This window comes from Podarcis cretensis (genome assembly GCF_951804945.1).
Source record: "Podarcis cretensis genome assembly, chromosome: 5".
Lineage (NCBI taxonomy): Eukaryota > Metazoa > Chordata > Lepidosauria > Squamata > Lacertidae > Podarcis > Podarcis cretensis.
The window spans coordinates 48,198,953-48,215,620 of record NC_137174.1 but is presented as its reverse complement, the minus strand read 5'-3'; the positions used below and the strand labels follow the sequence as shown (position 1 = coordinate 48,215,620).

Here is a 16,668-nt window from a genome sequence, read left to right as displayed (position 1 = left end):
TTCAACTTTATTTTGTGTGCTTTCATTTTAAACCTATACAGCACTGTTCGTTGTTCCTAAATCCTTGATGGAATAATCCATTAAGAACAGATATTTTTGCATTCTTTTCTTTCCTTGAAATCAGAATTATTTGTACCAGAATAACTAATTTCCAACCAGGGAGTTACAGAAGTTTTATCCGTTGTTCTGATCCATCAAACTAGATATGAGCAGAAAGAAAAAAGAAAGAAAGTACAGCAGCAAGATCATATATTCTCATCAGAACTGGCATTACTGCCTCTGCAGTATTTGTTCTTCCTAGCTGGTTAACTTACTGTTAAAAGGATATACTGTATGTAGCATGGGTAGTGGATAGCATTCTTTTGTTGGGGGAGCTGCATACAGGATGTGGACAGAGATAGAGCCAACGGTGGGCAGAGCAGAGATAAACATGTTCTGGATTTATTAATATGGAACAAGGACCACTCTTGTTTCAATTTTCACCATGACTACATTGGAACATTGGATTATAATTCCTAAATCCTATGCTTTTTGGAAAAACATCATATATACATCTAAGGGTGGCACTCCATCAACACAAAGACTTTGGGCTGTACAATAGAATTTCCCCTACCTCTCCCCTCCCTGTGTACCCCCTAAATTGGTTCTGGGGGTTCCTTACAACCCTCTGGAGGAGATTTAAGGAAGGCATGTGGAGAGAGAGGGGAAGAAGTTCTGGTGTGCATGGGGCAAAGTACATGTAGCCTCATATTCCATACATAGTTTATTCCCTCACACGTATCTGCTGAACACCTGAATAGGTGGTCTTGGAAAAAATGACACTAACAGTACAAGTGCTTCTGGTGAGTAAGAATGTTAAGCACTCCAGAGATTGAACTGTAAATTCCATAGGCTGAGGTTGGGAGTTGGCCTAGTGTGCTATTTTGGAGTGTGGTTGTTCTGTTCTCAGGCATAGAAGCAATAGGGGAATGCAGTGTTGGCCCTTTCAATGGCTACTTCTGAATTCCTTAAACTTCTTTCTTACAGGAGAGTGAGAGCGCTCTTGCCAAGTTTTCTTCAACTTGTTGACACCATGAGTAGTATGTGAATAGAGTGGCATTCATACTTTAAGGGTGTGTCATCTATCCTCTGATTACGAACTCTAAATGAGTCATGTTTGTACAATTAAGTTACTGCAGAGAGCTATTTTCCAGTTATATAAACTGGAATGAACTTTGTAAAATTGTTTTTAACTCCTTGCTTAAAATAAATCTTGAAGAAAGCTTTTGGGCCTCTACAAGTAGGAATTTGGGTCTTGGAAGGTCACCCACCCTGATATTTCTTGCTGACTACAGCAAATAGGGCAGGATAGGAGGTAGGAGGTGGTAGGAGGCTTTTTCTAGTATATCTGCCTAGTCCTCACCTGGGGTATGAAGTGGGAGCAGTAGAACAGAAAACTGAGATGTTGCCTACAACCACTGGCTTGGGTTGCCTTGTAATTGGCACAGTAAACCTGACATTTAAAGATGAATTCTTTCTTTATGTCCCGGGAGGCCAGCTTTAAAAATGAATATGGTATCAGAATAATGGAACCTTCACATATTCCAGTGGGAACCTGTTGAATCCGTAGAGAGCGACCAATTTACAAAGTTATTAGCTAGCAAAATATGTGTTGAGATAACGTACTATAGGAATGAGCAACTAGAGGTCTTGCTGCCAAATCCATCCCTTGGAGAGGTAGGATCAAAACAAACAAACAAACAAATAATCAGACTTGATTTTAAATTGCTTACCACAGATTCTGATTTGCATTTTTGTTTGTCTAAAATTTCTCCCACAGCTACTGACCTGCTTTTGGCTTGGAATCCGATTTGTCTGGGCTTGATTGAGGGACTTATTGGAAAAGTTCAGCTTCACACAGGTATGAATAGTAAAATTCTTTATCTTACCAGATTGATGGTTGACGTTAAAATTGCTATGCCCTTTTGTGCTTGTAACTCCCCTGACAAGGCTTTGCTACCTATAATTGATAAAACTAAAGTGGGCTTTGTCAGCGCCTCTCAGACTGATTTTTCTGACACTTTCATTTGTTTCAAGTCAGTGTCTGAATTGCAGCACATAAATAACTGGCTCTATTTACATATACAGTGGTTCATGTATATTTTGTTGTGTTTTCTTGACCTGAGGAAAAGGTAATTGGGAGAGGGGGGAGGTGAAGAATTCAGCATCTTCCTGTAAATAGAATTTCATGAGGATACAGAGGTAAGTAAAATGTGATGCTTTAGTTCAGCTTGAGCATTATTCGCAAATATAAATGCAAAGTTCTTGTAGATATCAGTTTAATTTTGGATTGTAAATAAAGGTGATTAATGATTTCCTACAAATGACAGGGATATAAAAATGTTCAGTGGAAGATGCAGTTTTCCGGAGCATTGATTACTAACATTTTTTTAGGCTGGCTTTCTCATCTAGTTTCCTCAAACACCATCTGCTTCATGTTGATATAAGAAAAGCTAGACGAGCTTGATTCTATTAATGGAATAGTATTGGAAATCCTGCCAAAGAAACAGCTTTCACACATTGAATATTTCAAAAGTGAGGTCAGCATGCTTCAGAGTCTTATTTGCTTCTGCTCTAGAGTTGTTTAGCCAACCTTTAAATAATAAATATTGTTAACAAGCGGTATTTGTGAACTGATCTTTTGTAATTGTTAGAAATGGATTAAAAACCAATAGTTGCTACAAAACACTGAATTCGTGGTTAACAACAAGAAAAACCCACACATCTGATTTTCATATATGCTTGAAAAAAAATCCTTTAATACTAGATTTTATTTTAAAATAGAACCAGTGGTCTTACCAACATGGAACACAGATAGCTATGAGTGACCCCTATGCTCTTGCTGTGTACTCTTCAGATTTGACTTTAATATGGGCTCAACAAGACCCTACAGATTCCATTCTGTGGACAGCCTGTGATTTATTACATACAAGAAAGAAGAGATTTCACAGAGGGAAAAAGAGGTTCACTCTTTCTTCAGTGATGCCCTCAAAGTTCTTTTAAGGCTCTATAGATTAAAAGAGAACAGTTATGTAACACAATAGTACAACTGGTTAGAAGGAATCTCTCTTCTGAAATGATCAGATTATTTGTGGAGTCATTCTACACATTGTACAGAATTCATGTGATCTGTACTACTAGAGGTTGGGGAAATCATATTTCTTAACACTTCCACTAATAAAAAGAGTGGTTTAGTGTAGTTGAGTTCTTGATGCAAGGAGTGCTTATGTGATGGAAATTTGTTTAAGACTATCAGCAGTCTTAAACAGACAAGACCAGAATTGTGTGCAGTATCTAGAATGACACTAATTTCTATGATGCCACTGCACTAGCTATTGTCCTTCAACTTTGGATCCCTACCTAGAGGTTGTTGGACTTCATCTCCCATAATCCCTGGCCGTTGGCTAACCTTTGGGGGATGATGGGAGTTGTAGTCCGAACAACATCTGATGAGCTAACATTGAGGAACCCTGTGGCTAAAAAAACATTACAAATTTAGTCTTGAGCTTTCATTCCTGTAGTTTGTGTTTGTTATTTCTCGGTTTTTAAAATCCGAGAAATGCCATTTGCTTCCATTCCAATGATCTCTAGGAGTCTAGGTACTAGTAATGACAACTGACATTGGTTGTTCAGATTTGTTTGTGATGTATGTATGTTCATTTCTGATCTCTTCAGTGTAGCTACAGAGAGACTGTATAAAGTGATTTTCTGCTATTCGCAATGCATCTTGGATGAAGCCTCTGTTTTCTGTGAATGCTAAGCATATCTATTAAGCACAGAATTTAGAGGATTAGGCTGTTAGCACTGAAGAAACCAGAGCTATTGGTAGATATCTAGCTTTCCCTGGGTTAAATGTAGTATCTGATTAAAATTTTATAAGAAGGCTCTGTGTGATGTGTCCCAAGTTAACGTGAACACTGCATCACCATTCCCTTGAAAGCCAACTAGCAGTTATTGATTCTTTGAGGAGCTGAGCTGGAAACATTGCTTTATTTCCTTGCATTGTGGAGCTCTCTGGTAATGTTGTCATGGACAAGTTGTAGAGCTTTGATACCATGGTTGATTCATTGATTAAGAGCACAGGCCTTGAATAAATAAAAAGGCATCTTGGCAGCCTGGAAATGTGTTCTGTTTCCAGAACACTGAATACATTTTAATGGCTTTCATATTCATGGGTGCTTATTAGTAACTACATTAGTTCTGCAATTTTGCATGTTCTTTTATAACACTTGCGGGCCCTTTCTAAAAATAGCTGTGAATATTTTTTTTTTTAATAGTTGACCATAGTTCTGCAGGCAGGTATGCATGTTCTTTTAAAACAATTGCTGGTCCTTTCTAAAAATAGCTGTGAATATAATTTTAAAAATAGTTGACCATGACCCAATTAAATACTAAAGTGTACCTTGAGGCAAAGGAGCAAGTGAATACACTTAGCATTTTCCATAGAGAGAATATCTTTATATTCTATGATCACAAAATGGAAAATCTATTAATTTTATTGCAGATATACTGACATTTTGCTTTTTCAAAGCAAATATAAGCTATCTCTTATTTTTGTATATACCGAGGGTATCATTAGAGAAGAAGGGAGGAAGAGAGCATACTAGGATTGCAGGGATGACAAACTGTGTATTTTTAGGACCATACAGGAAAGCATGATTTCTCTTGGGCTCAGCTCTGCAAATCTGTTGGGGGTTTCTCTCAAACCACTGGAAGACTTTTAAGGGGGTACCTGGGGAGAGGAGAGGAATGGGAAGTTCAGTTGCTCAGCCCAGAGTGTCTGCTCTGTGTATAAATTAGTTGGATTAAACCATGTTTCATGTTTGTCATTCTTTGGGAAGATTCTCCTAAAAAGGATGTTTGTTTTCTTTCTCAAAAAACAAATCAGTAAATAATGTACTTCCTCCTTTCTGGCAAGGCAGGAAAAGGCTGAGGTGCACCCTTTGTGTCAATTTTTTGGAGTAGCATCACCACTTCCTCCTTTAAAACCACCTAGTTCTGGGCAAGGAAGAAACTCCAGGCAGGGACATTCATGATGTCCCAGCTTCCCTCTTCAGATGTACAGGGAAAATCTTGAGGCTACCAACGGTGTATGTTTCCTGTTAGCTAACATAGGAAATGTTTAGTGGGGGCAGCAGGGAGAGTCAGGTCTTTCATTTTGTACTTTGATAGCATCCGTGTTTTCCGAGAGCGACAAATAAAATACATAATGCAATAGTTAACATTGCCTTTGAGCAGGGTATGTAAACAATTGCTGTGTTAGTAAGAGCTTGCCTCATCTCGCCCAGCATGAGAACTGACTTGCAAGCTTTAATTGTTGACTCCTGCCACTGAAAGATGTGGCTACGCTTTGGCTGTTGCTGAAAGGAAAAGGAACACTCAGTTTGTTGGAATTATTATAGACTTGTCTACAAGAGATTATAATTCTACAAGCTGTATATTGCTATATAACAATGTGTATATTGAGGGAGGGAAAGTCCAGTTCTTTTATCATAATTTTCACATTGAAGAATGTGAAACTGTAAATAACTGGGGTTGGAGGGGTTGAGTAATAAAGGGTTCAATTTGAAAATTTATTACAGTAGCCCTGAAAAGGACCCTTCCTTTTTAAATAAACATTGCAGAAAGTTGTTGGCTTGTAAATGAATGCAACAAATGTTGCTTCTGTTGCTCATACGCAGTCTGGCTTAAAGAATCTAATTTCACCTTGCATTAATCTTAGTGTAGCACATGAAATGGGGGTGGTGGCACACTTTGAATGAAATTTCCCTGTTTGTGTATGCTGCGGAATAAGTTGTCATACCATCTTAAAGCTAGAAACGGGTGATTGACAACCAGAGTCACACTCCCTTACAGACTTAACGGATCTATGAACTCATTAAGGCTAGAATAAATGGGAACGGCACATATGGAGATATTGTAGTTTTTGGTTTGCTCATTAGTTGCTCTGTGCTTAGCGGCAATTGACCTGAAATATTTGACTAAGATTTGAATAAGACTAAAAGATACCTCTCCAGATTACATTTGGTATTAAGTCTTTGTTTATGTTCTGTTACATCACTTAGGAAGTGCTGTTAGCCCCTGGTTCACTCAGGTCAAAATTAATTGTTTCTGCAGATGCAAGAAATATAATCGCCATAGAAGCATAGCATATGTAATACATGTTTTGTTTTTGTTTTCCCCAGAGCCTTTTTGGCTTTCCCATATATGGTGAGAGCAACAAGCACAAATGAACACAATTCTAGTTCTTATTTATGGAGCAGCTTTGTATTATATAAGGCCAGAGGTTATCTATTATTAAATCATTCAGGCTTTACATACAACTCTTCTTAAATATAAAATAAGGAAAATTCTTAGTGTAGCATTCATACTAAGTTAAGATTGCACTGGAATGTTTTCTTGCACTTTCCAAGCTATTTATGAACCTTTTGAATGCTGCTTAGCGATTTTTCAAATATTTAAGTGGTTTAGAACTGCTTTTAAACAAATAAACAAAACTCGTATAAATATATTTAAAACTTAACAAGTGGGGGGTTTCAGTTCAGTAGGATCATTTTGTGCATACTTTCTTTGTCATTTACACTTGAAAATGCAAATCAGTGAATTTGCTCTCCGGCTGAAAATTTTATAGAATTGTAGAGTTGGAAGTGACCATGATGATCATCTAGTCCAGCCCCCCTGCAGTGCAATGTAGGAATGTAGACTCGAACTAATGACCCAGAGATTAAGAGTCTCATACTCTACTGACTGAGCTGTTATAGATGTAGGAATTCAAAATTAAAAAGTGATCAAGACTGTAACATCAGATATTTTAATACTCTTGCCTGTCTTAGCCATCAAGTCCATATTTCACTGGAATATTTATGACAATCAGAAGCACTTGAACCTACATGGAATCCTATTTAAGAGAACTCTCCTCTTGCTGTTCAGACATTCATCTTAATCTATCAAGGTTGCAGGTTTAATCCCTGTATGGCATGGCTGCCTATTCATGCATTGCAAGGGGTTGGACTAGATGTTTCTCAGGTTCCCTTCCAACTCTACAGTTCTGTGTTGCATGATTACTATCACAATGAAGGATGGCTTAGAAGTACTTGTATGTGGTCTTTAGAACACTTTTACAGATTACCGAGTTCAGTCGTTGAGACAGAGTTCTGAATGCCTTTATGCCACTGAACTTCAGTTCCTGTTTGCCTTGGTCCTTCCCAGGACAGAATGCTGCTTGCTTCTTGTGGCTGTGATCTGTATATATTTGATTCTATTAAAATGAGGGCTGCCAACAAACCAGGAAAACAGTTGCTAGGCTAGTTTTGTTTACTTCCTGGGCATTGTTAGTGATGAGAGAGAGAAAGCGAGAGAACTGTTGTCTCCCATCCTTCTAATTCATTTAAAAACGATTCTCCCCTCATCCAACTGTGTCTTAAAAGCATGCTGTGAGGATACTAGGCCCAGCAGCAAAAATTGGTTTGAGCACCAGCTGTGAAAATTTAAAATGACTGTTGCCAGGGACTAGAGACAGCGGTGTCTGTTGCTGTGCTGGCCTGTACACATCACACACAGGAGGTGGTGGTTGAGTGCTACATAGTCAGCAAAAGTCACAGCAGGCTAAAGTGTGAACAATGACCTGGGTATTATCTGGAGGTGTCGGTCTTTAAGTTTTTATTTTTAGCTGCTGGTTTGTGGGTAGGAGGAGTCTTTGATTCGTTTTGTTAGCGTGTTGCAAATGTTTTCTATCATAGTTTTGGGAGGCTGTTTCCCCACAATGTATTGTATGATACCATATAATCCCCCTTTCCCGTGGTATAATGTATTTATGTATACATATTTTTTAAATGTCAGTATTTGGAGACCCTTTGGTTCTTAAAATTAAAAACCAATTCTATGTTTCCATTCTCTTGAGGTTTGTACTGCTGCTTCTTTAATCTTGGTTTTGTAGAAATGGCAGGCAGGGTGTTCCTGATGGGCAGAATAGCACACCAAAGTTTCTATGCTATCTCTAAAGTGTCTTATGGAGGCTATGGTTATATAATGTCCCTAGAGAATAGCTTGCACTGAAGGTTTTCATGACAGATTTTGCTGTTAAAGCATTACTTTCTTTGTGACACCTTTTTAGTGTTCAAGCAGTTCTGTTTCAAATTGATGGAAGCTGTTTCACCCTGCTGAAAATCTGAATGTGTAACCTTACAACACGCCCCCTTTAGAAGGAACCAAGAAACCTTCTGTTTCAGATTTGTTTTTGCAGACAAAATGCATTTTATTATTAGCAAAGGAAGCCTTTGTATCATGACACACAATTCTAGAAAACTGCATGACTATTCTTTAGTTAGTAAAAACACAAGCAGTTTCTATTTTGTTACTAATCTTATTACAGTATTCTATAGTTTTGTCAGCAAGAAATCTTTCCACTAAAATGGATTGTTTTACTATATCTAACCTTGGGAGGAGGGGAAATTGTGAAGTCAAATGTTTGTAAATAGAAAAAAATATTTTAAGTATTCATTTTCAACAATAGCATTCTACAAGGGCCTTTGGTTTCCTGAAGCCACCATACATGGTGGGGGCAGATTCACTTTGTTTAAATAAGGGTCTGCACACAGTCATGATTAGTAGTGCCTCTCTCCCTTTTCGCATAACTGAACAATGCTTTGAGTACAGGAAGTATATGCATGAGTGTTTTGTAGCTGAAGAAAGCCACCAAATTTGTTGTGAAGCCTTGCTACTGTGTGTTATGGAAATGGTTTTGTTCCTGGGTTAGGGAGAGGGGACTACTGCAGAATGGCGTCAGTTTGCAAGCATTGTTTTCAGACCCCCAGTACCAGACTGTTTGTATTGTGTTTTAACTGAGATGGCTCAATTGTGAGGAACGTTAGTTTGAAGGGTTGCTGCCTAACTGTGAAAATGGATACGTGGAAATGGAAAATGCCATACTAATAGATTTGGATTTGTTTCAGATTTGCCTTGGTGGTTGATTCTAATTCGCCAAAAAGTCGTGGTTGGCAAGCTTCCAGGAGATCATGAAATATGCAAAGTAACAAAGATTGCAGCAGTACCACTCTCTGAAGCAGAACCTCAGGATCTGGAACTGGAGGTAACTTTAACACTCAGAATACTTTGAAATCTAGCAGTTGATGAGTGCTTATATGCAAAACTAGGGCTTCAGTGTTATCTGAGGCTCTTAATTGGATGGTGTTTTTAAAAGTTTGTACTTTGGGATTTCTTCTGTTATCTGCTGCCTTGCTGAATTTGTATTTTTTATTTTATTGTTAATAACCTTCATTAGCTGCTTTGAAGCATACATGAAAGGCTGCATATAAATATCCTGAAAACAGATAGATAGATAGATAAGAATATGCACATATTCATACCTAAACCACATGCTTAAATAAAAGATAATTTATTTAACATTCATTTGATAGGACATATGTAATAGAATATTGTTTCTTTAAGCTTTATATTAACTTAATATTTTCTTTTCAGCTCTGTAAAAAACATCATTTTGGAATAAACAAACCAGAGAAGATTACCCAGTCTCCAGATGACTCTAAATTTCTGCTCAAGACCTTCACTCAGATTAAATCAAATGTTTCTGCTTCTAATAAAAAGAAGGTAGGGATTTCTGTGGGCTTTCAAAATGTTTTTTTTTCCTTGTAGAGTGCTATAAAAACTATTTGTATTTGTATTTATGTATTCTGTACTTTTTCTGCAAAGTAGCTTTTTATGGTTTCCTGCCAATCAAATCTGCTACTCATTCTAAATAAGCATCCCTGGCCTCTCTGTTTTGCATTTCACCCTGCAGGTGATATCCAGTTATGGCATCCCACTTGTGCAGTGCACTTCTGCTCCTGCAGATAGGACTTCCTCTTCCTTTCTTTTCCAAAGCCTTTCTCTTCTCCTGTATTGCTCTTATTTATTTGACAACTTCACCATCCATCTGTTGATGGGGCACAAAACTTGGACATTTTTGATTTCTCTCTCCTTTGAGCATATTCAGTCCTTTACTGAGTCATATGGCATTGCAAACATTTCAAAAACATGTCTCTTTCATTTGACCCCATCAGCAAAACTTTGGGCCATGTTCTGTTTGTGTCCAGCTTCCACTGCTGCAGTCTTCTCCTCTGTCTAGCACAGGAGTGGAGAACCCAGCATCCCCAGACAGCATGACCAGTGCTCAGGGATGATGGGTTTTGTAGTCCAGCAACATCTGGAGGACTGCAGGTTCTCTACCTCTAGCCTAGAATTCTGCACCCACTATTCATCTTTCATCATTCTTACTATGACATAGTTCCTTACATCCTCATGCCAGCTTCCTGTCTGCTTTCATATTCAGCACAATTTTGTTCCAGGTCTTTGGCACCTCATACGTCTTCATTCCAGTATATCCATGCCAATGACCTTTTACTCATCCCAACTCCCCCAGGCTTAGGTTTCCTTCTTGCTGGAGTTGCTGTCTTGTCTTTGTTGGCAGCATTTATGCCTGTCCCAGCAGAACAAATATGTAATGTTCCCACTTTGTCAAAAGGACAACCATAATGGCTAAAGCAGAGCTTTCCAAACTTTTCATGTTGGTGACACACTTTTTAGACATGCATCATTTTGTGACACTGATTCAGTTTTGCATCATTTCACAACACGCTAATGCAGTTTTACTAGCAAACTGGAGGTTAAACCCTTTTCCAGCCCCAGGAGGAGCATGGGGAGTGTTTGTGCGACACACGTACAGACTGCAGCCAACACACTAACGTGTCTTGACACACAGTTTGGAAAGCTCTGGGTTAAAGGAACTAAAGCACTTTTTGTTCATAAAGAGGCTAAAACATTTGGGACTGTTTAGTTTTGGGATGGCAGAGGGACTAAGGAAGAACATAATAAAGATTTATTAAAAATTATTTGTGGTTTGAGGAAAGTGGATAGACATTTTTTCCTATGCTACCTCTTAGGCCTTTCCATCTGTGAAAGGTACACTCTGTACTGAACCATTTGCTTTTTAGAAGATAAAATCTCTCTGTAGAACATGAAGTGTTTTGTAACATATGATGGGGTCTGATCTTTTTATCTCCCTCCATGCATCAAAATAGAGGAATACAGTATATTGTGTATGGTGCTTGAGCAACTTCTGCTACATTGGAAAATGGGCAGTCACGTTGATAGGGAAGGCCTATCAAATACAGTAGCACCTCGGGTTACTTTATCCTCGGGTAACGTAAACTTCAGGTTGCGAAAGCAGCAAACCCAGAAGAATTTGACCAGGTTTTGCCGTGCGCGCATGCGCAGAAGTGGTCTACTACCGTGTGCATGCGTACAACAGTGATCCTCGGGTTACGAAAACCTCGGGATCGGGCCGGAGCTCCAGAATGGATGTCGTTCGCAACTGGAGGTACCACTGTATTCTAAATATCTCTCCTACTTGAAATCTAAAATGACATAATACCCTATACAGTGGTACCTTGGGTTACATACGCTTCAGGTTACATACGCTTCAGGTTACAGACTCTAAACCAGAAATAGTACCTCGGGTTAAGAACTTTGCTTCAGGATGAGAACAGAAATTGTGCTTCAGCGGTGCGGCGGCAGCAGGAGGCCCCATTAGTGAAAGTGGTGCTTCAGGTTAAGAACAGTTTCAGGTTAAGAACAGACCTCTGGAACGAATTAAGTACTTAACCTGAGGTACCACTGTATGTGACCTGAAGAAGCAATACCTTAAATTTGTAGTTAACTTCTATGGCTGACCCATTTGCTTGATGAGGACAAAGGTCGAAGGTTGGGAGATCTTGCTGGGCTGGAGTTTGTAAAAGTTGTTTAATAGTATATATTTGGATATAAAATTAATCAAAGTAACATTTCCCCAGTCAGCCTAATATTTTGCTGTTTCACAGGTTAAAGAAAGTAAAGAGAAAGAGAGACTGGAGAGGCGGCTGCTGGAAGAACTATTCAAAATGTTTATGGACTCGGATTCTTTTTATTACAGTTTGACTTATAACCTAACAAACTCCGTGCAAAGGCAAAGTGCATGTGAGAAGGCTAACTTGCCACTCTGGAAGAAGGTAAGGTTGTCTGTTGAAACATTATCAGTGTTTTGAACGAACACTTGGATTCCTATGTGCATGTATCTGATCTTATTCATTTATCTGTAAAACCAAGAAACATGAATTGTTTCCTGTTGGTTTGTGTTCTGATAAGGGTGAGTTTGCATTGTTCTCTGATTTTCAGATGGAAAATATTTACATTTTAATTTCATTTTCAGGTTGATGATAGATTTTTTTGGAACAAACACATGCTAGAAGACTTGATCAATATTGGTGTGAGTAATGTTTGCTATGAATATGTATTTTGTTTAGAACCTCTGCGTAGAAGGTAGAAAGCTGTTCTACTTGTTTTTACTTCTTAATCAAATTGATTAGTAAGGAGATTTGTCAGGCTTCATGGGTCTCATTCTAACTTTCTGCAATATATATAATTCTGTAATAAAAATGTAGAAACCTAGTGTGGAAGGGGAAAATGCATAAAATGACATATTCACCAGACCATAGAAAGAGCCTACTTGTTCAGGCGTGGTCAGAGGTGCCATCTTCGGAAGAACATTGGGGGGGGGGGCACACAATGTCCTGACGTCGCTCTGTTCTCGGCTCTGCATTTGGCTTGAACAATGCAGAGCCCCCTGGAGCTGGTGCCTTTGCCAGTGGCCCATCTACTCTATCATTCTGTTGCCACAGGGTCCGATCTGATGCCTATAGGAAGCTTGCATGTAGGACCTGAGCATAAGAGCATGGTTCCCTCTTGCAGTTTCTAGCATCCAGAAGTGTGCTGCCTCTGATTACGGAGGCAGAGCATAGCCATCAAGGCCTGTAGCCATTGCTAGCTTTTACCTCCATTAATTTGCCTAAACGTATTTTAAAGCCATTCAATTTGGTGGCCATTATTACCTATTGTAGGGACGCAGGTGGCGCTGTGGGTTAAAGCCTCAGCGCCTAGGTCTTGCCGATCAAAAGGTCGGCGGTTCGAATCCCTGCGGCGGGGTGCGCTCCCGCTGCTCGGTCCCAGCGCCTGCCAACCTAGCAGTTCGAAAGCAGCTCCGGGTGCAAGTAGATAAATAGGGACCGCTTACCAGCGGGAAGGTAAACGGCGTTTCCGTGTGCGGCTCTGGCTCGCCAGAGCAGCGATGTCACGCTGGCCACATGACCCGGAAGTGTCTCCGGACAGCGCTGGCCCCTGGCCTCTTGAGTGAGATGGGTGCACAACCCCAGAGTCTGTCAAGACTGGCCCGTATGGGCAGGGGTACCTTTACCTTTATTACCTATTGTAGGAATGAGTGTGAAGAAGAACTTCCTTTTATTCACCCTAAATGCTTCCAACAATTAGCTTCACTGGAATTTCATGAGTTCTAGGGTTACGAGAGAGGGGTGAAATATATATCCACTTTCTCCATGCCTTATAAATTTCTATCATCTCACATTTTCTCCAAACCGAAAAAGTCCTAAATGCTGCAACCTTTCCTCCTAGGGGAGTTGCTCCATCCATTTGTACTTCCTTCATTTCTTTTTAACTTTGTAGAAATCTGAAGTGGATTTTTGGATTATCCCAGTCATCCAGGGATTTGTTCAGATTGAAGAGCTTGTAGTTAATTATAATGAAGCATCAGACGAAGAGAAAAGCAGTCCTGAGACACCACCTCAAGAGCCAGTCTGCGTGGATGATATTCACCCATGTTTTCTTGTGGCCCTTATCTCACGCCGAAGTCGCCACAGAGCTGGTAAAGTTGCTATGATAGCTTTCATGGGCTGTTTAATAATAGAAAAAATATTGATTGAATCAAGAACTTGAAAAAGTTGCACAAGATTCTTTTTTCAAAAACGCTGTTCAGCTGATACTCCATGCCTTCCCCCACCCCCCGGATGACTGTACCCAGAAAATGGTATTGCTCTCTTTTATTCCTTTCACCATGTAGTAGTGATAATAATATTTATTTTGATGGGATTAAAGTTATGCATTTTTCACAGATTTGCTTTCCAATTACACTGATCCTGAATTACATTGACCATGGATACCTGATTTGGGATAATGATATAAAACTACATTACTTTCATTCTTCTGTGCTAGTTTTTGTGTAAAGGGGGAAAGAAAGACTTGAATCATAAGGCAAAGGACATTCATGGGAGGAAAACTTTCCTTTCTCCTCCACACTATCCTGTGCTACCCCCAGAGCCTTTTTTTGCGGGGAGCACAGGGGAGAGGAGAGGATTGGAAACTTTCCTTATGTGGACATCCTTATTAACTTAACAAAGCTATTGGCTTGGATCCTAAAGTTATCAACAATTATTTAATATGCAGAAACATACACATTTCTAATTGAATTCTCTTACTGATAACCTGTGTGGCTGGCAAGAATAACTTTTCCAACTGCTTTGCAGGGCTTGCCATCGCCAATTAAATCAGAAATGGTAATAAACACTGAGGGTGGAATTCATCACCATACTCTTCCAGTTGTTCCATCTGTGCAAGCATTGCCAGACAGAACAATCCTTCCTCTGTCCCACTGCATGCTATTCTGGGGGTTCCCTCCCATGAGCCAATTTCAAGGTATGAAGGGGGAGGAGTCGGGGGAAGCCCCATTGTTCAGGTAGAAGTCCTTGCACATGACTTCTGTTGATGGGGTTTGCTAGGTGAATCCCACCTTGAATATATGCCACACCCCTGCCCCCCCAAAGGAATTAGTTTTCATAGCCCTGTGCATTCATTGTGAGGAAAATAAGCTGTTTTTAAAATAAAACTGGCTACATAAAATAAAGTACATAAAATAAATAAACTACATAAGATTCACTGTAGTCTTCTGAATATACAAATTGATTTCAGCCATCTAATTCCCCCCACCCCCAAATATCTGCCGTAGGACTAATTTAATCTACTGATTACAAGTTTGACTTTTGATTTGACATTTTTGATCTCTTCATTCTTTTGCTATAACGGAGTAGCATTTAACAGCTGGAAATTACTCTAGCAAATACTATTCATAGGCTTGCTATATCCTTCCTGAGAATTCTTTGTTGTTGTTTTTTAAAGGAATGCGTTACAAACGGAGAGGCGTTGATAAAAATGGGAATGTGGCAAATTATGTGGAGACAGAACAATTGATTCACGTCCATAACCACACCCTCTCTTTCGTTCAGACGAGAGGCTCAGTGCCTGTGTTCTGGAGTCAGGTTGGTTACAGATACAATCCCCGGCCACGACTGGACAAATGTAAGCGTTGGTACCTTATGAGTGATTTATGCTCTTACTACAGCGTTTGATAGACTTAAATATTTATAGCTATGTTTCAAGTTGTAGTAAAGGTAGTCACTTTTGTCCCTTCACATGCACCTGGAGTATTGTCATTGCTGTTATTTCCATACTCCAGGATATAGCAAGCTGCTGCTCGCATTATTTGACACTCAATTGGCAGAGGGACAATTCCCAAAGGGACAAGTGCCACTTGGATGTGTTGTGTGAACACTGTAAACCAAACTACACAGATGAAACTTTTTTGAGTTCTTAAGGGTGGCAGGGGAACAGTGATGTTCCAGGTACACATAAAGAATGGTATATTAATTTAATAACGTAAACCTACAACCCTTTGTTTGACATCCTTCTATGGAAGCAACCACTCTGCAAACAAAATTTCTGATGGCATCTTGAAACTTGCACAGATCACTTTATATGGAATCAGATCAAAAGCCTGAAAGTCTTGAATGTGGCTGTTAAGTTAGATCAGCTGAGAGCATGCTACTTGTAAATCCATAATCAAGTTGAGAATGCCAGCGATTGAACCTGAGTTGTACTCTACTGCAGAATGTTGCTTTACCACCCCTTCCTCCTAAAGCACAGTTTTTCAAGCAAAGTAAAGATGAAATTACATTCTTGCATTCACCTGACATTTGAGGAGGATAATACTTAAAATAGTGCCGAGTTTCAGTTTAAGTATTTCCAAATGTATTAGAAAGGTACATCTCCCCAGGAGTTTCTTTTAGTGAATTAGATGCACCTGTTCACCTGGTAGTGAAGATGGTTGGGATAATAGCAAGCTGCAGCGTTAGATGGGATATCAGGCTGCAGTTCTGTTCTGGAGTGGTACTGAACTGGAAGAAATAGTTCCTATGGAAAAATGCTCTGAAATTCATTTATGCTCCAGAATTGCCCAAATTCGTCTCTTAGCGGTAATTTTCTCTTTCCTATGAATTTCTTTCCACAGACTCCTCCATGCATGTACTTCCAACGTGGCCCTGTTTGAATACTTTAAATGTGCCCATTTCATCCCCCAAGCTTCCTTAACAAGGTATTTTTTTTGCAGGTGAAAAAGAAACTGTTCCATATTTCCGTGCACATTTTGAAGAACAGTTGAAAATTTATACAAAACAGGTGGGTTTCCAAATTATTACAAGATCATATATTAAAGTTTGGAACTATTGTAATGGTGATGTATATCTTTTAACTTATGAAGAATAGAACTAAATGGTTGCATTTCATATTGAAAGCTGTTCCTGTTGTTGTTGATGATGATGATATAATAATAATAATAATAATAATAATAATAATAATAATAATAATAATAATACCCCGTCCATCTGGTTGGGTTTCGCCAGCCACTCTGGGCGGCTT

General features: G+C 39.2%; 1 protein-coding gene across 2 annotated transcripts in view; it reads left to right on the top strand.

Moving 5' to 3' along the window:
• INPP5F (inositol polyphosphate-5-phosphatase F) overlaps positions 1–16,668 on the top strand; it is a 40,902-nt gene that overhangs the window by 11,180 nt on the left and 13,054 nt on the right. For both annotated transcript variants that reach the window (XM_079978381.1, XM_079978382.1), the window contains exons 2-9: positions 1,820–1,900; positions 8,991–9,127; positions 9,517–9,645; positions 11,913–12,080; positions 12,281–12,337; positions 13,588–13,786; positions 15,094–15,273; positions 16,361–16,428. In XM_079978381.1, the coding sequence (XP_079834507.1) occupies positions 1,820–1,900; positions 8,991–9,127; positions 9,517–9,645; positions 11,913–12,080; positions 12,281–12,337; positions 13,588–13,786; positions 15,094–15,273; positions 16,361–16,428 (1,019 nt within the window). The remainder of the gene's footprint in view (positions 1–1,819; positions 1,901–8,990; positions 9,128–9,516; positions 9,646–11,912; positions 12,081–12,280; positions 12,338–13,587; positions 13,787–15,093; positions 15,274–16,360; positions 16,429–16,668) is intronic.